This window comes from Diceros bicornis, chromosome 34 (genome assembly GCF_020826845.1).
Source record: "Diceros bicornis minor isolate mBicDic1 chromosome 34, mDicBic1.mat.cur, whole genome shotgun sequence".
In the NCBI taxonomy this organism is placed as follows: Eukaryota; Metazoa; Chordata; class Mammalia; order Perissodactyla; family Rhinocerotidae; genus Diceros; species Diceros bicornis.
Window position 1 is genome coordinate 25,810,837 of NC_080773.1, and position 22,563 is coordinate 25,833,399.

General features: G+C 59.6%; 1 protein-coding gene and 1 long non-coding RNA gene across 7 annotated transcripts in view; one reads left to right on the plus strand and one right to left on the minus strand.

The window, feature by feature from the left end:
* Nucleotides 1–22,563, minus strand: part of SHANK1 (SH3 and multiple ankyrin repeat domains 1) — a 46,340-nt gene that overhangs the window by 22,039 nt on the left and 1,738 nt on the right. For 5 of the 6 annotated variants that reach the window (XR_009216728.1, XM_058529940.1, XM_058529941.1 and 2 more), the window contains exons 2-14: nucleotides 21,311–21,608; nucleotides 20,910–21,113; nucleotides 20,344–20,415; nucleotides 19,131–19,239; nucleotides 18,892–19,043; nucleotides 17,057–17,224; nucleotides 16,542–16,658; nucleotides 11,952–12,029; nucleotides 11,664–11,730; nucleotides 11,051–11,378; nucleotides 9,926–10,119; nucleotides 6,547–6,660; nucleotides 6,293–6,368 (exon numbers count right to left, since the gene is read on the minus strand). Coding sequence is in view for 5 of the 6 variants with exons in the window: in XM_058529940.1 (XP_058385923.1) it covers nucleotides 6,293–6,368; nucleotides 6,547–6,660; nucleotides 9,926–10,119; nucleotides 11,051–11,378; nucleotides 11,664–11,730; nucleotides 11,952–12,029; nucleotides 16,542–16,658; nucleotides 17,057–17,224; nucleotides 18,892–19,043; nucleotides 19,131–19,239; nucleotides 20,344–20,415; nucleotides 20,910–21,113; nucleotides 21,311–21,565 (1,934 nt within the window). In the remaining variant the exon portion in view is untranslated. Of the gene's footprint in view, nucleotides 1–6,292; nucleotides 6,369–6,546; nucleotides 6,661–9,925; nucleotides 10,120–11,050; nucleotides 11,379–11,663; nucleotides 11,731–11,951; nucleotides 12,030–16,541; nucleotides 16,659–17,056; nucleotides 17,225–18,891; nucleotides 19,044–19,130; nucleotides 19,240–19,504; nucleotides 19,718–20,343; nucleotides 20,416–20,909; nucleotides 21,114–21,310; nucleotides 21,609–22,563 lie in introns of those variants that run through there. The other variant, XM_058529942.1, reaches the window with a different exon arrangement.
* LOC131397205 (uncharacterized) lies at nucleotides 4,312–9,207 on the plus strand. Its single transcript, XR_009216729.1, has 3 exons — nucleotides 4,312–4,376; nucleotides 7,666–7,816; nucleotides 9,124–9,207. It is a non-coding gene; the product is annotated as an uncharacterized LOC131397205 (long non-coding RNA).

Here is a 22,563-nt window from a genome sequence, read left to right on the forward strand (position 1 = left end):
ACGCCAATAATACCTAATGTGCTCCCACTGGATTTCAGTACCACCCCCCACCCCAGGGGCACCCCGTATACTCCCATGACCCCCATGACTTCCACTGTCAAAGCTGTACATTTGCACCACAGCCACGGCATTCTGCACATGCGCGTGCACGCCAGCCTCGCCCCCATCCCCTCCCAGCGAGTCGGTGCGCTCCACAGCATGCGTGTGCACGCAGACACACCCCGGCAACCGCCCCTGCTCAGAGGTCACCCTGGTCCAGTAAACACGCCACACCAGGCCCACCATGTCCTCCTGATCTTACATGCAACCCTGGGATTGCCACCTCGGCAGAGGGGGTGCGGGAGGAGAAGGAGGGACGGGATTGGACGGGGTGGGGGGGAGGGCAAGGAAGGAGGTCGAGAGGCTTGAACAGTGAGTGGACAGACCAACAGAAATGGGTTCAGAGGTCAGAGCTGCCTGTTCTTGACCATGTACTCTGTGACACCCTTGTCCCCCCCTTTGTTCCCATCACATACCCTGACACCCTCCTCCGAGCATTCACGCCCTTGCTGCCCCCATTCCCTTCCATATCTCCAGGGCCCCGCGGCCAGCAGTGCCCTCCAGCTCCCCTCTGTTCCTGCTCTGCAGCATCTCCCGTTCCTCCATTCATCCCACAAACTCCTACCTTTCCCCATCTTTCCCATGCCCCTGGAATCTCTTTTACCCCCACCTTATCCTCTCACTCCATACACAAGCCTCCTCCAAATACCCCGCCCCCCAATATAATTCAATAAAACGTCGAGATCTATAATATGCCAAGAGGCAGCACTTTGAAACCCTTCAGAGGGAAATAACTCAACTGTCTCTCACAGCCAGCCTCTGAAGTAGATCTGAGTACTATTTCTACTTTACAGGTGAGGAACGAGGCACAGAAAGGTCAAGCAACTTGCCTAAGGTGACACAGTAATATTCTTAAACAATACCCAAGAAAATACCTGGGTAAAAACAGTAGTAATCTTCTCCACTCACTCCACAGCACTGAAATACCTTGAGCACGTACACACCTGCCCCCAGTTCACCATGAGCACGCCCCTTCAGTGCCTGAAATTTACCCCAGGCTACACCAACAGCCTAACAACGGCGAGGAACATTTATCGAACCATTGCTGGATGCCAGATGCCTTGCAAGCACTCTACATTTATTTATTCATTTAGTCTTCACAACACCCCTGGGAGCGGTGGACTGTTATTGTTCCCATTTTATAGATGAGGAAACTGAGGCATGGAGAAATAACTTGCTCAAGATCACACCAGCTAGAAAAGTGTCAAAGCCAAGATTTGAATCCCCACAGGTAACCCATACACCCCAATAACTTCCAAACACCCCCCGATCATCGCAGCACCTCCTCAGTCCCTCCCTCTCGAGCATCCCCATCCTGGACATGCTCCTGTCTCTCCCCACTCCTGTGACTGTCCCCTGGCTAGATGTGGAGCCTCCCTCAGCCCACCACATTCTCCTCAAACTTCCCAACTGTCCTCTTGCCCCCACAGCTTCTTACAACTCTATACTCCCTCTCCCCCGCCCCTGTGGGTGCCCCTGCCCTCCCTGCACCTTGCTCCCTGCTCATCTGAAAGCTCCACATCGCCCTAACCCACCCCCTCCAGCCCTCTGTCCATCTGCAAGCTCTCATCGCACCCCATGGGGCTGTCCTTCCACCTCCCACTTTGCTTGCAGGGCCCTCATCCCCTTTCGCAAAGTGCCCTCCTCAGACTTCCGTGACTTCTCCCCCGTCCCTTGGCCTCATCCCTCGCACATCCTTGTGCACCTCTGTAACCCCACTGCATCCCCTACAGCACACTAGGTTCCCTTCAGACTCCCCGGTCCCCTCCATGTTCACCCGTGGAAGCCTCTTCCTACTTTGCATCCTCCACTCACTCCATCACACACCCTCCTGCCTTCTTTTACTTGCAGCTGCATTTCATTTACATTCCCTGCACCCTCTCCTGTTCTCTCTGTGCAGCCTGAATCCCCACCCGCAAATCCTCTCCCGTTTCCTGCATTCCCTCCTTACCCCATTGCTCCGCACACTCCACGCACCCTCTGTGCTCCATTTCCCCCTACTTCAGTGTCCCCCACTCTCCCTTGTTCCATTCTCATCCGGCCACCCTCCTCCCAGACCGTCTAACCCCACCCCCTGCCCCGGTATCCGCTACCCACGCGGCACCCCATTCACGCTCCGTATTGCTGACTAGCTGCCCTGCAGGTGCACGCACAATGCTCTCCCCCAGGCCATCCCTCGGCGACCCTGAGCGGCCTCGGGAGCTCAGCGGCCAGCTCTTGTTCACCGGATCCCACACACAGAGACTGCAGCAGCGTCCACTCCCCCCACCCCCACCCCAAAGGTCCCTCTCACACACCCAGGATCCCACAGCCCAGGGCCTGCTACAGTACATGGCGCCCCCTCCGGGACTCAGCCCCTCCCCGTGTACCGATCTCCGTGGGCCTCTCCACGGACTGCACAGAGGCCCCCATGCAGGGAAACCGGCCCCCTCCCATGCTGAGAAGTGGCACACACAAGCAGATGCAGCTCCCCATGCAGAAGCTCCACCGTAGCTCAGCACACGTGCCCCAGACAGGCACAGACCCCCCGGGGGCAGGGAGAGGGGCACATGGGGACAGAGACACACACAGGGGACTGGTGAAGGGGGTCTGTGGGGGAGGGGACAGGCCTGGCATGGGAGTGTGGGTGTTGGGAAACACAGCCGCAGTCTCTGGGACAGACCCACTCCATCACACGCACACACACACACACAAACACACACACACACAGTCCCCAGACAGCCTCTCTGTTGCTCCAAGTCACACACAGAGACAGACGCCGTCAAACAGGGACACACAGATGGACACAGCTGGGGGGTGGGCTGAGAGCCCACCATCTCTCTCTCCTTTCTGTCTCACACACACACACACACACACACACACGCACTCGGCTGCAGGCAGTCACACACACACGCACGCACATCCACACAGCCACACTGACACACACACAGTCGAACAGTGACACGCAGCGGAAAAAGAGGAGGGGAGGGGAGGCCGGGGGCGGGATGTGTGTGTGATGGAGGGGGGGATGACTGTGAATGGGAGAGAGGGGTATGAATGGGGGCACTCCCCAACTCGCGGAGGGGTGTGGGGATACGGGATCAGAGGAACAGGGGCCTGGGGTGTCTGCGCCTGAGGGGAAGCCACTGTAGTCCCCACCAGGAGGGCTCCACGTGGTGGGGGGCGCTAAGGGCGGCAGGAAGGGCCACTGGGGGCCGTTTGGAGGGCCTGACTGGGGGAAAGTCTCGGAGGAAGAGCTGAGGGGGGCCTGGAAGGGCCTGAGGAGTGCGTGTGTGCGCTGTGGGGGGGGCTCAGGGACAGAGGCCCAGGGAGGGGGATGAGAGGAGAAGGGTTGAGAAGAGGGGTCCCAAAGGGTTTAGCGCAGAGAGGTTAGGGGAGGGGGGCGGAGGGGGGCGGCTTGGGGGAGGGGGAGGAGTCCCTGGGGTGGGGGGTCAGCGGCGGGGGAGGGTCGTCACAGCGGGCCGGGGCCTCCCGGCCGGGCCGCGGAGGAGAGGGGCGGCGCGCTCCGTTACCTGTAGATGTACCAGACGCTGCGCCGCCGGGGCCCCAGGGCCGGCCAGCTGGAGGAGAGCGCGGGGGGCGGCTGCGGCAGGGAGCCCCCCCCGGGGCCGGCCCCGAGACCCCCGCCGCCGCCGCCGACCGCAGACAAAGCCATCGCCGCCACGGCCCCGGCCCCGGCCCCGGTCCCGGTGCCGGCCGCCCCCGCCGCCGCCGCCGCCGCCGCGTCCCCGTCCCCGTCCCCGCTCGGCCGAACCCCCGTGTCCGGGCCCCCAGGCCCCGCCTCATGCTGACCCGCGCCGGGAGGGGGGAGGGGGAGGGGGCGCGCACCCTCCCGCGGGAGGGAGGGCAGGGCCGGGGGCTCACATGCCGGGGGGCGCGGGGGCGCGGGGCGCGGGGTCGGGCCGCGGCGGGAGCGCGAGGGCCGCGGACGGCGCCGGCTTCAGCACCGCGGACAGCTCCGGAGGCGGCGGCGGGCGGGAGGCTTAACCCTTGGCGTCCTGCGCCGGGCGGGGGGGAGGGGGCCGGGAGGGGAACGCGGGCCCCCCTTGGCGGGAGAGGGGGGAGGGGCGAGGCGCGGAGGGGGGAGGAGAAGGGGAGGCACTTCCGGTCTGGCCCCCCCCTTAGCCCCCCTCCCCCCTTCCAGAGCCCTCCCGCGCAGGTGCAGAGCGAGGGAGAGCGGGGAGCGGGACGCACACCATCGCACAAGATGCCTCGCCACCGCGTGCAGGGACGCGCGCGGACCGACTGAGCCCCACTTCCCGGGCAGGGACACCACGGTGAGAGAGGCCCCAGGAGGGGACGCGCAGCCCCCCACTGCAAACCGACACACAACGCACCCCAACGCAGTCTGGAAGGGAAGGCCAGACGTTCAGGCTGGGCCCCAGAGCAGTGAGAGACACCCCTCCCCGCAAAGAAGCCGAGGCAGAGGGACATAGACACGCCACAGCTCACAGGAGAGCCACAGAACCCCAGGGAGAGGGGAGAGAGGGCGGCACAGGCCAGGAGGGGACCGCACAGCTCCAGCGGGATGCAGGGTGCACGAGGCAGGCCACCGCAGACAGGCTCAAGGAGAGCAGGGGGGAGGCAGGAGGAGGAGAGGAGACACCACTCACAGAGCAGCACATGGCAGCAGATACAAGGAGTGGAGAGGGGAAGGGGAGGAGATGCGCTTGATAGGACAGAGGGAGAAGGAAGAAGCTGAGGGCGAGAGGGACCACCCCCATCCAGCTGGTAGAGCAAGTCACCCCCAGACCAAAGCCAAGGAGAGACACAGAGAGACAGTGACAAGAGACAAGAAGCCAAGGCTGGTGGGGAGATTCGGGGTGGGGGGGACCTCGATACTCACCCGCTACCCAGAGCCGGAGACGTGCCAGGTGAACACGCACAGTGGTCAAGCGCCTCGGACACTCGGGGTGCAGGGGGGGCACCCCAGTCCCACCCTCCTCCCCACATTGTCATTTCTCCCCCCACCCCCACCCCCACCCCCACTCCATCTCCACTGGCCAGAACACAGACACATAGATTTGGACACATTTAATGGAAGGATGCTACGAACAAGGAGACCCTTCCCTGGATGGGGGGAGCGTCAGGGGAGGGGGTCATCTTTCAGATGCCCGGTTATGGCCATCCCTCCCCCACAGCCTTGCCCTTCTGGAAGCCCAAGCCCTGGAGTCATCCCCTCTTCTGCCCTCCCCTCCCCTGACACCCCAGGTCCTGAATTCCAGATCAATCAGACGGATGCAAAGGCACGCACACAATTTTATGTGCGAATGGGCACGCACAGTGACATGCACAGAGAGGGACAGACGTGCGCAGAGAGCCGCCTGTCCCTACGTGGTACACACTGACATCTCTGGATCCCTTGCCCTCATTCTCAGACACACATTCACGGAAACATAGATGGGCAGAGCCAGCTGCACGATCGGCCACAAATGCACCCGTCTCTGCAGAGCAGGACAGACCCTCTCGCCATCACGGGCGTATGCACAGGGCTATCCATCTAGGGGCCTCCAGCCACACATGCACACAGACACGTGTCATGCACACCGACAGAGACACACGGGCAAGAGCACACAGGGAGATCTGTACAAGCACGCTCGCCTGCGTAAGATGTTCACGCACGGGGAAACTTCAGCGCTGGTTGTGCACACGCGCACATCCATACACCCCCAGGCACCCCCTTCCTTCCCATTCCTGACCCCTCCCTTCCCCTCCCCTCTCACCTCCCTGGGCCAATCCCATCCATCAAGCTTCCGAAGCAAGTGAGTCAGCAGCCAGGGAGGGGAAAGGTGTCAGTGCACCCCTCTCCCCACCCCCACCCTGCCGGCCTGGCTATGCCCACCCCCCCCATGCCCAGGCACAGGATGCACACACTTCCCTTGCACATGACTGCACAGAGATGGGGCACATGAAGGAGACAAGAGCCTCCAGCCAGCCATACACACAGCCCGGACCCCCAGGCACCCCCACCCTGCCCCATCCACCCCCTGGGTCTCAGGCTGCCCCAAAGCCAGGCCATCTCAATGGCTCCCAGGGCTAGTTTGGGATTGGGCTGTGTGGTTTGGAGCTAACTCTGCCTTTCCCAACCCCTGGATCAAACTTCAGAGGGAACAGACGAGAAATGGGCATAGAGGTGGTGGAAATATTTAAGGAGGTTGGGGTGGGGGGTGCCCGAGGATGTAAGGACATTTACCTTGGGGTATCAAAGCTGTCATAGGAGCCCACGGTATAATGCCGGAAGAGTCTCTTTGCCTTGTCACTGCGGCTTTCTGTGGGGGGACAAGGGACCACTTGGACCTTCATTCTGGAAACCAAGAGCCCACCCCCAGGGCTCCTGGTCCCAGGCTTCCCACCTACCTCCCAGCACCCCACCCACCTTGGGAGGGGGAAAGGAAGGGACATGAGAACCCCAGGGTAAATCGGGGACAACTGGGAAGTCCTCATTACCTTGCTTTGCCTCCTGGGAACGGTTTGCCACCTCTTCCAGACAGTCAGAAGGAAACCAGCCGATGCGACCTTTGACCTGGCCTTCCCAGAAGCCGCCTTCCCCGATGCTAAGCACTGGGTGGGGAGCAGGGACAGAGAATTTCTATGTTTCCATGCTGTGCCCCCTCCTCCCGCCCGCAACACACTCGATGCACGGTCCTTCTACAGCTCCCTGCCCCGAGCACAGGGCCTGACCCAAGGGCATCCTTCATAAATGTCCACAGAAGGGGCGAGGGTGTGGCAGGAGAATACATCCTGTCACTCCTGCCTTCTAGCTTTCTGGATCCAATGGGGACATCAAGAGGCGCTGGGGAAAAGGGCTGTGTCCCATGACATGGGCCACACAGTTTAGGGCCCGGTCCACAACTGGTCCTCATCTCCCCTGGTGACCAGTCACCTTTCAGTTGTTCTGTAATTGCCCTAAACCCTCCTAGGCTCCTGGGTCAAGTTCTACACCCCATTACCGCCCCTGCCGCCTCCCACGGTCTCCTTGCCGCTTAACCTTTTGTCATTTGCTCCCAGACCCCTCCCTCTGCCTTTCTTGGCTCTCCTGGCTCTAGAAGGGAGAAGAGATCAGAATCGCTCGTCTGGAGGCCCGTTCCTGCCTCCCCACCCCTTAGCCATCCAGCACTCATTTACTGACGGCCTGCATGTGCCCAGTCAGCTGCGTAGCCGCTGAAGGACAGCGATGCACGGCAGGGACAGCTAAGTTTGTCCAGCTCTCACTGCGGGCCAGAACCCTTAGAGGGGGCGCTTTTATTGTCCCCATTTTACTGGTGGGGAAACAGGCTCTGAGAGCTGAGGTCATTTACTCAAGGTTATGCGACTTGTAGCTGACAGAGGCTGGATTTGAACACAGCTCTGTCTGTTTCCAGAGCGAATGCCTTTAGTCACTAATGTCTTGCTCCCTCTGTTTGTTGCTGCTGCTTCTGAGGAGGGCCACAGCAGCAGCAACAAACACACAGTCAGCCATCTCTCCAGCATGTTCCATGGCTCTGTCCCCACTCGGCCCTTCACATCTTCCCTCGCTCCATCCTCACACCTACCCCGAGAGGTAACAACCGTTTTCCCTTTTTACAGATGAAAAGCTGAAACTAAAGAAGAGAAGTCCCTTTCTCTGAGATGACTCAAGCCATGCTAGGATGCGAGTCGGGGCCATCTGATGCTTTTCCCTGCTCAAACCAGCTGCCCGGAGAGGACTCGGGGGAACCACATCGAGGAGACGCTCAAGGTCAGGGAAGAGGAGGAGAGGGGGTGTCGGGGGTCTGGGCTCTTGGCTGCTCTACCGTGCCTGGCCCAATGGTCTTGGAATCAATCATTCATTCACTGAACAAATATTTACTGAGTCGGACACCAGGCTAGACAGCGGGCAGAGCTGTCGGACAGAACAAGTGCGGTTCCTGCCCTCAGGGAGCTTCCAGGCTGGTGGCGGTTAGAGGCGGAACTCTACAGGTGACCGCAGGATGGGAGACTGAGGTCATGACTCAAAGGGAAAAGCACAGGGTGTTTGGATAGAGGCCAGATGGGAGTATATAAAGTCGATGGCAAAGGGGGACCAGGAAGGCGTCCCGGAGGACGTGACATATAGGCTGAGACTTAAAGGAGCAGAGGAGCTGAGGAGGCAAAGAGAGGGAGGAAAGTTTTCCAGGCAGAAGGAACAGCATGTGCAAAGAGCCTGGTGTAGAAAGAGGCTCGGGGCATGTGAGGAGTGGAGAGAAGGACGAGGCCCCTGGAACACGGTGGGCAAAGGAAAGAGTGGCAGGAGATGAGGATGGGGGGGGTGGGGGCAGGGGAGGGGGTGGCAGGCCCCGCAAAGGCACTGGGCTCTGATGCCGAGAGCAGAGGGAGCCTGCCACCTCACCGGGCTGTGGCGACAGTGACATCGTGGAGGTGGGTGTGCCTTGAGGCAATTAAGTGTCTTTTAATGAAAGAGAAGGATGTGAAAACTGGGCTTGAAGTTCAGAAAGACACGTGGAAGATCCCGTAGCCCAGGGTCCCTGTGCCTGCACGGAAGGTCCCTCACCCCGGCCTTAGCCTCCTTTTCTTCTTTCTCACCCTCCAAAGCACAGACCCGTCACCACCCCCATGCACGCACATGCACGCACACACACACACACACACACATACTCTTTTTCCAGGCACACTGCCCCCAGCCCCCACAGTTAGCTCCTGCATTTGGTCGTTCATTCATTCATTCACCCACTCAGCAGATGTGCATTCTGTGTGCTGGGTCGTTAAACTGGCCCTGGTGACCCAGAAACCAATGCCTTCAGGAACCCAGGCTATGGGGAGACAGACTACAAGACGGATGCGGTTACACAACCCTCCTGGTGCTCCAATCCCTCACTCCCTTCAAGGCCCCTCTCAGACTCTGTCTCCTGTGGGAGGCCCCGGGAAGCCGGAGTCTCTCTCCTCTAAGTGCCCATCGTGGGGGCCGCTCACGATAATGATGGCTGGCGCTTATTCTGTGTGAAGCACTGTTCTAAGCGCTTCCTGTGAGCTGATTCCTTTAATCCTCACAAGGGTCCCATTTTATAGATGAGGAAACTGAGGCCCAGACAAGTCACATGCCTGAGGTCGCCCAGTTAGGAAGTGGTGGAGACAGGATTTGAACCCGGACAGCCTGGCTCTCAACCTACACGACTCGGCTACACCACTCAACTCCTCCGCAGCCTAGAGTGGGGAGAGAGTTGCTCCCCCACCTTGTATTAACGACAACACTGGTGGCGGGCTTCCCGTCTCCAAAGCACCATTCTCTCCAAGAACACACGTCCACAGCCCTGCGGTGTCTGCACACGGGGGCTACTGGCACCGTTTTCCAGATGAAGACGGGAAAAATGAAGAGAGGCGAACCCCAGTAACAGCGGCTGCCGTCTGGGGAGCCCTCGGCACGGACCCTGCTTTCCCCACCCACCATCTCATCCGAGTAGGCACCACCACCCCATTTCTCAGATGAGAACACCTGGCCGAGGCAGGAGGGGAGGTCAAGGCCCTTGGCCTCACGCTCCATAAAGACCGTGAGCTGGGACTGGGGACCTCGAGCAAGTCGCTGCCCCTGTGTGAGGCTCTGCTCCTTCAACTGTGTGATGGGCTCATGACACCCTCCTGGAAGGGCATCTGAGGCCACGCGGGGGAGCGCGCCAATGGTGCCCGGCCTGGTGTCAGAGTCCCACTAATGCTCATTTCCCCTCAACACTGTCTCTTGAGCATCATCGCAGCTACACTTTATGCTGCTTGAAGGCAGAAGGGGCAGAGCACATTGTCACTGATGGTCCCCTCCCTGTGTGTTTAGCTCACCTGCCTGACCCTCGCCCACAGCCCCCCCGGCCTTGCCCGTTACCTTTGATCTTCTCGCCCTTGCTCAGAGAGATCTCCCCCTCGGCTTGGGCCTGGTATGACTTCACGGCCATGAAGGAGCGTCCGGGTACCGCTGAGTACAGCTTCCTGCGCCTCCCTCGGCTGCCCAGGGAGCCCCCAGGGCCCCCCGAGCCCCCGGTGCCCCCGGCCGGCCCGTCCCGGGGCGTCCCACTGGAGCTGCATATACAGAGGGTGTGAGAGGCAGGGGAGAGCAGAGGGAGAGGGCACCTCTGGTAGAACAGGGGTCCTTGGAGGAGGGGAGATGGCGCATCAGGATGGGGGAGGGGGGTTGAGTATGTTTCCCAGCTCTGATGTCCTGGTGGGGCGAAGAGGGCATCTGGGGGCTCCCTATGTCTGCCCGCTGCTGCCCCCCCAGCCCCCTCCTTTGCCTCCTGGCTTCCGGCTCTGCCCCCTCCCACGGTCCTGCACGCTCAGCCTGATTCAGCTTCCTGAAGCTGAGCTCCGACTGTGTCATCCCTCAGCTCACGAGCCTTCAGCGACTCCCAGCTTTCTCCTGGGTCGGGTCCAACTCCCCTGCCCGCCATTCCCAGCCCGCCACCATCTTCCTCCCTCCCACGTCCTCAGGGCATGCTGGCCGGCCACAGCCTGCCTTCTCGCCTTCCTCTAGCCAGCCTGGCCTCTTTTGGACAGGAGGATTCCCCCTGTCCATCCTTCCCTCTGCTCTGAGTGACCTCTCTGCTCCCCCTCCCACCCTCCCCTCCTCCAGCCTCATCTCCAAGCTTGGACACCCCACCCAAGTCCCTCGCCTGCCCCCACCCTGTCAGCTTCCTCTCACCTCACCCTGTCTTTCTGTTTGTCCTCAGGGGCTGGAACTGACATTTTGGGGGGGTACCCCCAGGCCCCTGGCATGGAACAGGTGCTCAGCTAAACTCAGGCGCATTTGGGGGTGGGTGTGAGACTGTGATTCACGATGCCCTCCCTTCCTCAGGGGTCGGGAGAGAGATGTGGAGGCCCAAGGGTGGGACAAAGAACTTGGATGGATGGGGGACCAGAGGGATGGCTGGGCTGACCTAGGGTGGAGCTGTGCTCTGAGGAGGGGACTCGGGTGGGTTGGGGTCTACGGGACCAGGGCTGAGCCCTCCCCTACCTGGGCCGTCCACGGGGCTGCCTCTTGGCCTCCTCGGGGTGCCTCCCACGGGACGGGGAGCGGGCCCGGGCGCCACGGGGGCTGCTGGCACTGCGGAGGGTCCCACTGCTGAGCTTTGGGGGGGCCGAGGGCTGTGACTGGCCCTGAGGCCCTGAGGTAGGGCCGGGGGCCCCGGCGGACGAGGTCCCCGGGGCGGCGAACACCATCCAGTCGGGCAGGGCCATGCTCGTGTCACTGTTGGCCCGCAGCAGTGCGGGGGGCACCGTCAGCCCTGCGCCCGGGGGTCCCCGTCGCCGGGCCGCGTACTTGGGGGACTCCTGAAAGGGCACTGAGAGGACACAGTGGCGGAGGGGCAGAGGGAGCGGAGGAGACAGAGACGGGAGTGGGGGGGAAGAGATGGTGGGGGAGAAGCGTGAGGGGAAAAAGACAGAGATGAGAAAAAGTGGGGGGCCTGGAGTCACGCCCCTCCCACTCCTCAGATGCTCACAGTCCGGCAGGGTTTTTTTTTTTGATCCCATCTTGGCCCCCAAATCAGGTCTGCCAATTCCCCATGCCACCATGCACCCCCAAGCACCCCAGGTTCTTCCCTTGGCCCCAGCCCCCACTGGCTCACCCACGTCCTGTTCTCGATGGTTTCGGATCAGCTCTCCCAGTTCAAAATTCCCAGCGATCACTGCCACCTGGAGGGAGGGGTACAGGGAGGTGGGGTGGCCCAGGCAGCCGAGAGAGGAGGGGGTAGAAGCACCGTACGGTCCTGGCTGGCTGCTCCCCCGCCTCCAACCCCCCAAACCTTCACCCCAGCATCCCCGCCCTCCCTCCTCTCCCCGACCATCGGCCTGTCCCCAGCACTCCCGAATGTCCCATTCCCTTATCCCCTCTGTGTTCTTCATCTCCCCCAGACCTGGAAGGGGGTCTGTCCGTTGTTATTCTTCACATCTTTATTGGCCCCTCGATAGAGGAGGATCCTAGCGCAGGTCTCCTGAGGGCGACGGTCGGTGACACAGGGTGAATGAAAGGAAACACACAATTAAGGTGACGAGTGGACACAGGCACAGTGCTAAGAACTTCGGGAACAATCTGGTCCCAACCTGGACGGCAGCCACGCACCACGTGTGGCTTGTGAGCCCTTTAAACGTGGCCAGTCCAAACTGAGAAGGGCTGTGCGTGTAAGGTACACACCGATTTCACGGACTGAGCATGAAAAAAATAATTTAAATATCGCTAATCATTTTTAGATTGATTATATATTTAAATGATAATATTTTTGGATACAACAGGTTAAGTAAAATACGCTACTAAATTGGTATCACCGATTTCTTTTCTCCTTTTTGTTTAATGTGGCTCCTGGGACATTTAAAACCACATGTGTGACTCGTGTTATACTCTATTGGCTGGCGCTAATCTAAGCCCGGCTTTCTCTGCACTACTGACTTTTGGGGCCGGATGATTCTTTGTTGTGGGGGCCGTCCTGTGCATCGTGGGAGGCTGAGCAACCTCTCTGGGCTCTACCACTACATGCCAGTAGCACCCCCCTCCCCAGTCGTGACAACCAAGAATGTCTGCAGACACTGCCAAGTGTCCCCCGGGGGGTGGAAGCGTCCTAGTTGACAGCCACCCATCTAAACCTCATGGAGGGCTTATTATGCTGCGTGCCAGCATGTTAGAGGCGGAAGCTCGCTGAGTCGCCCAACAATTCCGTGAGATGGAAACTGCTGCCCCCATTTTACAGATGAGCAAACTAAGGCTTCAGGGAACTCAGGGTCATGTGGCTGGTGACTGTCGGCGCTCGGATTCAAACCAGGTCTGTGTGACTCCAGAATCTACTCTTCATCATACCCTCTGCTAGACCCAGAAGGAAGGGGGCAGAGGGGATTCAGACACTATCCACATCCAGATCAATTCCTTACCAGTGTCAATCACAGCATGTCACACCCTCTCACTCTTTGGATCAAACCGAATGTCCTTGCAATGGCCCAGGAGGCTCCCCCTGATCTGCCTGCCCTGCCACGCCCAGCCTCATTCACTTCATCTTCTACCACCTTCCCTCGCTCTGCATACTCCAGCCACACTGGCCTCCCGCTTCCTCTGACAGGCACGCTGCTGCCCCAGGGCCTTTGCACCTGCTGCCCCCTCTGCGTGGAATTCTCTGCCCCTAGATCTCTGCATGGCTCGCTTTCTCCCATCATTCAGGTGTTTGCTCAAATGCCACCTCTTTGGAGAGTGCTTCTCTGACCACCCTGTCGAAAATAACCCTCTGTCCTGTTCCCTGCTTAATTTTTATTTATTCATTTTTATTTATCTGATGCCTGCCATGTGCCAGGCATTCTTCTAAACCAGTATCAGCTCATTTCCTTCAAAACGCTGTCTCCCTGAAATTGCATTTCTATTTTACTCGTCTCTTTTGCATCTCTCCCCCGCTACATTGTCAGTTTCACAGGGCCCTGGCTTTGTATGGGCCACCACCACCTGGAAGGGTGCCGAGCGCCATTCAATACACAGTTGCTGGATGAGGAAACGTCCTCCCCCATTGTCTCGGCCTGGCCAAACCCAACCGGCCCCCAGCTCGACTCGCTCCAGCTCCCTTAGATGCTAATTTTTTTTTTTTTGTGAGGAAGATCAGCCCTGAGCTAACATCCGTGCTAATCCTCCTCTTTTTGCTGAGGAAGACCGGCTCTGAGCTAACATCTATTGCCAATCCTCCTCCTTTTTTTTTTCTCCCCTAAAGCCCCAGTAGATAGTTGTATGTCATAGCTGCACATCCTTCTAGTTGCTGTATGTGGGACGCGGCCTCAGCATGACTGGAGAAGCGGTGCGTTGGTGCTCGCCCGGGATCCGAACCCAGGCCGCCAGTAGCGGAGCGTGCGCACTTAACGGCTAAGCCATGGGACCAGCCCCCTAGATGCTAATTTAACCAGCCTTCCCAAGCACCTCCTTGGTCTCACGCTCTCCACATGATGAACCCACCAAGGATGCTTGTATGGGTCCATCCGACAGAACAGGCTCAGAGAGGGCAAATCCATGCCCGAGGTCACACAGCGAGTGCGGCAGGTAGGATTCCAACCCAGCCTTCTAACCCTAGTGCTCATCCATCTCTCGTGAATGCACAACTCGGACTGCTCATGCCAGTCACTGGAACGGCAAAGAGAGCTCAAGTTTTCTGGGTGTGTTTGTGAGTGTGTGTGTGTGTGTGTCTGTGTGTGCACATGCTGTCTCCTCAACTAGACTGTTAACTACCGCCGTGTGTGTCTTTGCATATCTGCATGCCCCCACCGCCGCCCTGCCTAGCACAGAACCACAGCATCTCCACCAGCGCAACCAGCTCCTCACCTGACTCCTCGAGAACCGCGTATTTACTGATGTCTCAGCACTTATCTCACGGAATTGCAATTATTTGTTTACACGTCTGCCTCTCCGCCAGACTGCGAACTCCCCCCCGCCCTCCCGAGGGCAGGCGCCTGCCGTGTCTGATTCATCTCCCATCCAGGCGCACAGTAGGTGCTCAAGAAACATGCACGGAAAGGACGAGGATGGAGGGTGTGGAGTAGAATCCTTCAACACTCATGTGCTCAAGTCATTCATTCATGTGTCAGGCCGTTCAATCTGTCTTGAAGCAAACACCTGTTGAATGTTCTGAGCCGGGCGCTGTGCAATCTTGGGGAAAATTCTAGGTGGCCGACCCATCATTCATTCACTCACTCACTCGTTCAACAAAGATGCATCTAGGCCTGCTATGTGCCGAGGCCCCGGGACAGAGCCATGGATCAGACTTAGCCAGCACCCTCGAGGAGCTCACAGCCTAGACATGGACCTGACCTTCCCCACCAGGGGCTACACGGCCAGGCCAGGAGGCGTGGGGAGCAGAGATGGAGGAAATCTCTCAGACCCAGCTCTGGCCCTTGGGAAGCTCCAAGTCTGGGAGGGAAGACAAGGAGAGAGAAGTACAAAAAGAACTCTCATTTGTCAAGCATCTCTTCATGAAGCAGCATGCCAGGAGCAAGCAAAACATTCACCCACTGGATCCTTTGCAGGGTAGGTGTTATTAACCCATTTCACAGATGAGAAAGGGCAAGTTCAAGGAGGAGAAATGACTGGCTCATCTAAGAGTAATTGTTCCCGCTATGTAATTCTTTATACTATAATTTCCCTGTTCAAATTAATGGCATGGCTTCTGTCTCCTAACCAATAGTGATAATGATAATAATTATTATAGCTGCCTTCTAGGTATGAGCACTTAATACATATGATCTTTCATCTCCTTCCATCAGCTGACATTGTTCTCATTTCGGGAAGAGGACAGAGCCTTGGAGAGGAGACGGGGCTTGTTTGGGGGGGCCCTGGTCTGCCCACAGGCCATGCACACAGGCCGTGGAGTCAGGGGACCCGGGCACGAGGCCCATGTCAGGGAACAGGCGAGACAGAAGCACCGGGGAGGGAAGTGACAGCATCGTGGTGGTTGGATCTGACAAACACCGAGTTCTCCCTCGGCAGAGCAGACAGACTGCGTGCTGCCACAAGGCGGCACGTGGCTACCTGCCACGTCCCCGGCACGGCAAGTTCTGATGAGGCAGAAGGGGCTGCGGCTGTCTTGGAAGACTTCCTGGAGGAGGGGAGAAGGGGCTGTCGGACCAGCAGCAGCGTGCCAGGCCCTGTCCTCCTAAGTCTGCGAGGCAACCCTCCAAGCACAGGGAGCCTTGGGAAACAGACGGGGAGACTGAAGCTCCGAGGGGCTGACCTGCCCAGGACTGCCTGGTGCATGGGTGACAAAGAGACCGGGGTCATCAGGCTGAAAGCCACAACCAGCCACCACAGCACGGTGGAGCGTGTACATGAGACCCCCTCCCAGCTCTTTCCTGCTCAGCTCTACTCGGAACCCTCAAAGTGGGGACCATCACCCAGCCCTGAATTGCTAAAACTTGCCACACACTCTTGTTGCCTTCGGGGCTGCGGTTTGGCCTTCCCTCTGTACCCATGTGCCCGGGCACACAGTAGGTACTCCACTGGGCACTGAATGGGAAATAGGCCCCCCGGGGCTCCTTTCCCTTCCCATAACAGTCCTGACTGTCTCCCCTCTGGTTTTTTTGCACAGGCTGTGCCCTCTGCCTGGAACGTCTTTCTCCGCTCTTCTACTTGGCTGACTCCTGCTCACCTCTGCACAGGTGGCATGTCCTCTAGAGAGCCACTTCCACCCCAGCACCAAGCCCAAGCCCAGATCTGGGGTCCCACTGGGACCTAAATTCCCTGTGACTTCACTCTGAACACTGGATTCTAACGGCATGGGTGTCTGTCCCCTGAGGGAGGGACTGGACATCTCGCTCACTACTTGATCCTCAACACACAGCTCTGGGCCTGACACAGGGAACATTCTCAGTAAATATTTGATGAGTGAATGAATGAATGAATGAATGAATGAAACAGTGAAGGAGCAGAGGGCGCAGGGAGGCTGGGAGGCCGGAGCCCGGAGGCAGGCCTGGGCGGGCGCTGTGGGGCAGACCTTATTATAGAGGGCGCAGATGTGCAGGGCCGTGTTCCCTGAGGCGTTCTGGGCTCCGGGCTCAGCCCCGTAGAAGAGCAGATGTTCCAGATGTTGAGAGTGGCCCCGCTGGCAGGCCTGGGGGGACAGGGAGCCGAGGAGGCCAGATCAGACCCTCCCGACCACCTGGAGTCCAGGAAGCCCCGCATCCTCCTCCCTTCTCCTTCCAGTCCCCGATCCTGCATGGGGGCCCAGGTTGTCATTCCAAAGCCCGGATATCTGGCCTGGCCCCTTGAGAGGCTCAAGAGGCCATCCCCACCCATCTCAGGGATCAAGATGTCCAGTCCCCACCCCATGCCCCCTTAGGGTCCCATGTCTGCACCCTCACCTGTTCCTCTTTGGGGACCATGCTACTCCCACCCCTACCCTCTGTGTGGACCCCCAGCCCCTCGGAAAGGGTCCCTGATTCCTGCCCCCTCAAGGCCCAGACACCCCCACTCCCCACCCGCAGCCCCTCCTGGCCGAGTCGAGAGCACCTGGTGGATCTCCTGCCAGCCGTTCTCGTCGGCTATGCCCAGCTGGGCCCTGTTGTACAGGAGCAGCTCACAGCAGCGGGGGTCGCCCCCCACCATAGCCGTATGGAACAGAGGGGTCAGGCCCCGGCGGTCCTTGTAGTTGGGGGAGCCCCCAAGGTCCAGGAGTGCCTAGGAAGGGAGAAAAGACAGATGACAGTCACAGGAGTGCCGGCTCATCCTGAAGGGTCGGTCCTGGGTGATCCACACTGGCCCATCCCAGTCCCCGTTCCGCCATGATGCCCTTGTGCGACCTTGAGGCTGGCTCTTCTCCTCTGGGGCCTCTCCCATCCCTGTGAACAATGAGGGGATTGGGAAGATGCCTCCAGAGGATGCTCCCACTCTGACATCCTGCCCATCCCTCCCCTATGGTTGACTTTGGAGGAGCCACTGAAGGAACCCAGTGCCACCCCTAGTCAGCAGGATAGTTGGGGGGCACAAATAAGACAATGGCGTCTGGATGCAGGGGGGCCCCTGGCCAAGTGGGAGGTGTTATTAAGACCAGGATCCCAAGAATGGGGTACAGAAGGAGGCCTGGGTAGGGCAAGACGGTTGAAGGCGAGTTGGGCCACTGGGGCCCGAGGCTCGGTTGCAGGGAGTGGTCTCACTCAAGGAACAGCTCTGGGCACGAAGGCTGGCGGCTTCGAGCATTATTAGGAGAGAGTGTTGGAGGTGACCCTGTGTGAGGACGGCCTGCAGCAGCGCTGTCCGACAGAACATTCGCCATGATGGAAACAGTCTCCAACTGTGCCATCCACTATGGCAGCATAGGTGGGCTACCAAGAGCTTGAATGTGGCTAGTGAGCCCAAGGAACAGGATTTTTAATTTTAGTTCATTTTAATTAATTTAAATCTAAACAGCGCCATGTAGCTAGTGGCTACTGGATTAGACAGCGCAGGTCTGGAGGCTGGGGTTTGGGGGTGACAGGACCCAGGTCTGGGAGAGGGGAGTGCATTGGGGGGATATAGGGAGGCTGTTGATTCCAGGGGCATGAGGCAGATGTCCAGTGTTGGTGTTTGTCTGCATTTAGGGTTCTTCAAGAAAGAGCTGGAGAAGGGGAGGGAGGCTCTGTTAAGCTGGAGCATCTGTGAGTTGGGATGTTTATCAACAACTACGTATCTTTGGGGGCAATCTATCCTGACCTGTGAATGAAGAGGGATCAAGTGCTCTTGCTCAGGGGGAGAGGAAGGGTGTTTTAAAATAAGACTGTGCGAGCCGACTCTGTGGATGTATTTTGTGGGTCTATGGGGTTTGTCTCTTGGGGAAGGCGCATTTTAGACACTGTACAGGGGAGAGGGCTGTATTTGCCTGTGAGAGAAGAGGGAGTGTACTTGGGGGAGATAATTGCTAGGTTAGGAAGGGTACGTGGATGGGCTGTGTTTTCAGGGTGTGTATGGAGGAGGATCTTTATCTGGGGGCATAGCAAGGAGCTCACTCTGTATTTTAAGGGACACGAGGAGGTTCTACACCACAAGGAGACAGAGGTAGGGTTGGTGTCCACTGGGTCAGAGGGAATGGAGAAGTTCTGGGTATGGAGAGAGTAACATGATCTACCTGGGTGTAGGGGAAGGGTCCCTGTGACCATCAGCTGTAGCTGATGTGAGCCAGGGAGGGTGGGGGCACCTGGGGGTCTGAGGAGGGTCTTGGGTTCGATGGAAGGAGTGACAATGGAGGGGAGGAGGAGGGAGGGTCTGGGGCAATTTGCCCAGTGTAGTCTGTGCAGGAAACACAACAATTTGGGGGTGTCTCTAAGCTCACGTCTCTGGGAGAGGGTCCCGGGGCGGGGCTGGCACCTCACCGTGAGAGCCAGGCAGTGACGGGCACACGCGGCCTTGTGCAGCGCTGTCATGCCATCCCGGGCCCGGAAGTCGATGTGGGCCCCGCCCAGGCACAGGGTTCGAATCACCTCTACGGAGCCTTCTGTCTGGGCAGCCAGCGTCAGGGGGGTCTCTGAGGGGCGCGAAAGGCCGGTCACACACAGCGCCCCCCACGCCCGAGGCTCCCCAGCTCTCCCAAAGCCCCCGACGCCCTCCCTACCTCCTGAATCCGAGTCGTGATAATTGGGGTCCAGCCCCTTGTCCAGCAGCCGTGCCACCTTGTCGGACGTCCCAAGCTGCACGTATTCCAGAAACTTCTTCAACCCCGTCTGAGCCACGGACAAAAGAGAGAAGACAGGCCGGTCAGGAACCAAGGGAGAAAAGCCGGGATGCGGAGCAGCGCTGTCCAGCGGAAATACACAGCGAGCCACACACACGGGAAAGTCTCTAGCAACCACCTTTACGTAAAAAGGAAAGGGAAGCGTTGATTGTATTGAAATTCACTGGAACGACACGTCTTTTTAACCTAACATATCCACAATATTACCGTATCAGCAGGTAATTCGTATGAAGTTTATTAATAAGATAATTTACTTTTTGGAGGGTACCGAGTCTTCGAAGTCCGGTGTACATTTCACACTCACAGCGTGACTCAGTTCAGACAGGCCACGCTGCAAGGGCGCAGGGGCCCCGTGTGGCGGGTGGCTCCTGCAGTGGACGGCGCAGGTCTGGAGGGACGGAATATTTGGGGGAGGACAAAGACAAATGCACGGCGGGGCGGCGGGCTGGGCATGAGGAGGGTCTAGGGGGCTTTTTGGCAAGTGTCAAGAATCCTTCACATCACCTCTGACCAAAGCAGCCCCCTGGCTTCCACCCAGCTCTTAGGGGACCAGAGGAGACACAGGGGACACAGGGTCCGAGGGTCGGAGGGCAAGGCACCAGGAGGAAAGATATGGCTGCGGAGGGGTACATCCTTGGATCCAGTAGAGATTTAGGCTATGGGACAGGGGACTGTGCGGTGTCTAGGAAACAGCCCCTGGGCAGAGGGACACTGGATGTCAGAGTCCAGGCCCAGCAGGGGAGGGGGAAGGGGCCTGAGCGGATACTGGACCCAGGAGATGAGACGGGAGAGTCTAAGGAGGAAGAAAGGGGATCCAGGTGGAAGTTGTGTGGGCCTGGGCAGAGCAACGAGGGGCAAAGAGGGAAGTTAAGAAGCGGTTATGATGGGGACACTGGGGGAGCACTGGGGCTGTTCCAAATGCGACATGGCATCTTGAGTTAAGTGGGAGACCCCGGCAGCGGAATAGAAGAGTTGTGCAATGATGTGGAGGGCTGTGGGGAAGAGGTGGGGAGAGGAAGCGGTTGGGGAGGGGGCTCCGGGTCTCAGGGTGTGGCGGGTGCTCTAGGGGGTAATTGCCAGCAGGGTCTCTCACCTTCGTGTGTAACTTGGCCAGCTGCTTCTCATCCAGGTTGGTCTGTTTGTAAACTCGGGTCTTGTATCGGAACTGAGGCCAGGGGCGAGGTGAGAGGAGAGACAGAGACTCCAAGTCAGGGGCCTGGGGAGCTGGTTGGACCCTCTTCTGAGCCAGGGGTCAGCTCAGGGTCAGGGTGTGAACAGCCCTGGAGCCTCGGCTGGGTGGGCAGAGGGATGCCGGGCCGCTGTGGGGTGTGCAGACTGCAACCCCTCACACGAAGGAGTCGGAGTCTGGACCCCTCAGGAATGTTCTAGAACACCTACAGTAATCGGGACTCCGAGAAGCTTGGGGCAGGGAAGTGACTTGCCCAAGGCCACTCCACTGGTCAGAGGCAGAACAGACTGGAATTTGAACTCAGGCCTCTCTGACTCTTTCTGATTCTGAGATGCCCCGAGATCTCGAAGAGCCCACGGGCTTTCCCTCCTGCTAAGGTCTTGGCTGGGAGAGAAACGGGGAGAGGGCAGAGGTGTCGTGGGACATGCCTTCTCTCCCCCGGGAAGGCGCTGGGAAGGCCCTGGCCTCACCTCCAGGTAGGGCACCCCCTTCTCGAAGGACTGGGGGTACTCCCGCAGCAGCCGCTCTTCCTCCAGGAAGTTGGCGTCGCGGCCCGAGGTGGCCGGCTGGAACAGGCCATAGTTGAGCACGTCCTGCAGGCTCTCGCTCAGGGCACAGAGCACCTGCTGCTTGGCCGTCCAGATGGTGGCATCCGGGTTGAAGCGCAGGCATTTCTGGTGGGGGAGGCGACAGTGAGGGGCCTGAGGTGGTTTGGGAAGTGGGTGGGGGTGATTCTGGGGACAGGAGGGCGACTTGGGGAAGCAAGTGGGGGCCTGGCAATGGGGGCCCAGCGAGAGGACACTCAGCACCAGAGGCCTCCTCGAGCCGGCTCGGGCCCCTGTCCCCCATCAGCCAGCAGGCGGTCACTCACTGTCTGGTGCAGGTCCGGGATGCCAATCCTGAAGACCATCATGCTGAAGTGGGCGTCGTCCGGCACAGACATGGAGCGGCCCTGGGGGCCTCGGATGGAGGCCAGGCTACCAGGTGCCCTGCTGCCCCGGCCCCGGGTCCCCTGGGGGCCTCTCCCGGGCCCGTCTGGGGAGCTGTCGGACTCTGAGCCCCCCTCGGGACACTCGCTGGCACTGTGGCGTTCTTCGTCCTCGCTTGACGCGGGGCTGTGGGTCATCGTGGGGCCACGGGGCGATGGGGGACGGCAGCATCACAGGCGGCTGCGGGGGGCCGAGGGCGGCTGTCAGACTAGGAGCCCGGGATCCCTCGGAGGCCACAGGCACCACTCAGCGGACAAGGGTAGCCTTCCGACACACCCGTGGTAGGCAGGAAGGAGGCTTGACACACCCCCAGACACTCCTGCCGCCTCTGCACGTGCACACACACCCCCATCCCTGCCATGCTGCCAGCACGTCTCCTTCCCTGCCCTTGGCCCTGCTCGCCACCCCCCACCCCTCCTGCGCCCCACTTTGCCGCTGACCCAGCGTGGCGGTGTCCCAGAAACCACAGAATCACCGCGGGAGCTACTGGCCCACTTTGCCAGGCCACGGAAGATGCAGCTAAAATTAGCCGAGGACACACAGGTGGACGACCCACCAGCATCCTGCCCTCCTGCCCCAGCCTGGCCCTTCACCGGAGGCCCTCCCTTCCTCCCCTTGGATGGCTGGGGGTGAGAGGCTGAGATGTAGTAAGGGGGAGATGGAGGTGCCATGTGCGAGCCTGGGGCGGCAGGAGCCGGAGGCAGCGTGGTGCCTGGGAGCGGGTGGAGCCAGTGACTTCACCGAAGTGTGGCTGACAATGTGTGCAGAGGGCTGCTGGGGAATCGGTGTCCCAGGGGCACCGAGATGGGGGTGTCATGGGGCAGAGCATCATGCACGGGGTGCCCCCGAGGGAACTACAAGAGGTGGCCTCTGCAGGTTGCTCGGGGCATCTTGAGAGGGTGTGTGGCTGAGTGGGGAGGCCGGCCTGGGAGGGCTGTCCGGTGGCAGTGGTGTGGTGGCCTGGGCCAGTGTGGGGTGGCTGCTGATGACCTGTGGCCACTGCAGGGTGGGTGGAGCCCATTGCCTGGTACTGAGGGAGACGGGGGGGCTGGGAGAGAGGCTAAGAAGTGGGGTGAGGGTCTGGGGGACTGGGGTGGGAGATCATATCCAGACCCCCACTATTCTCACCCCTGGG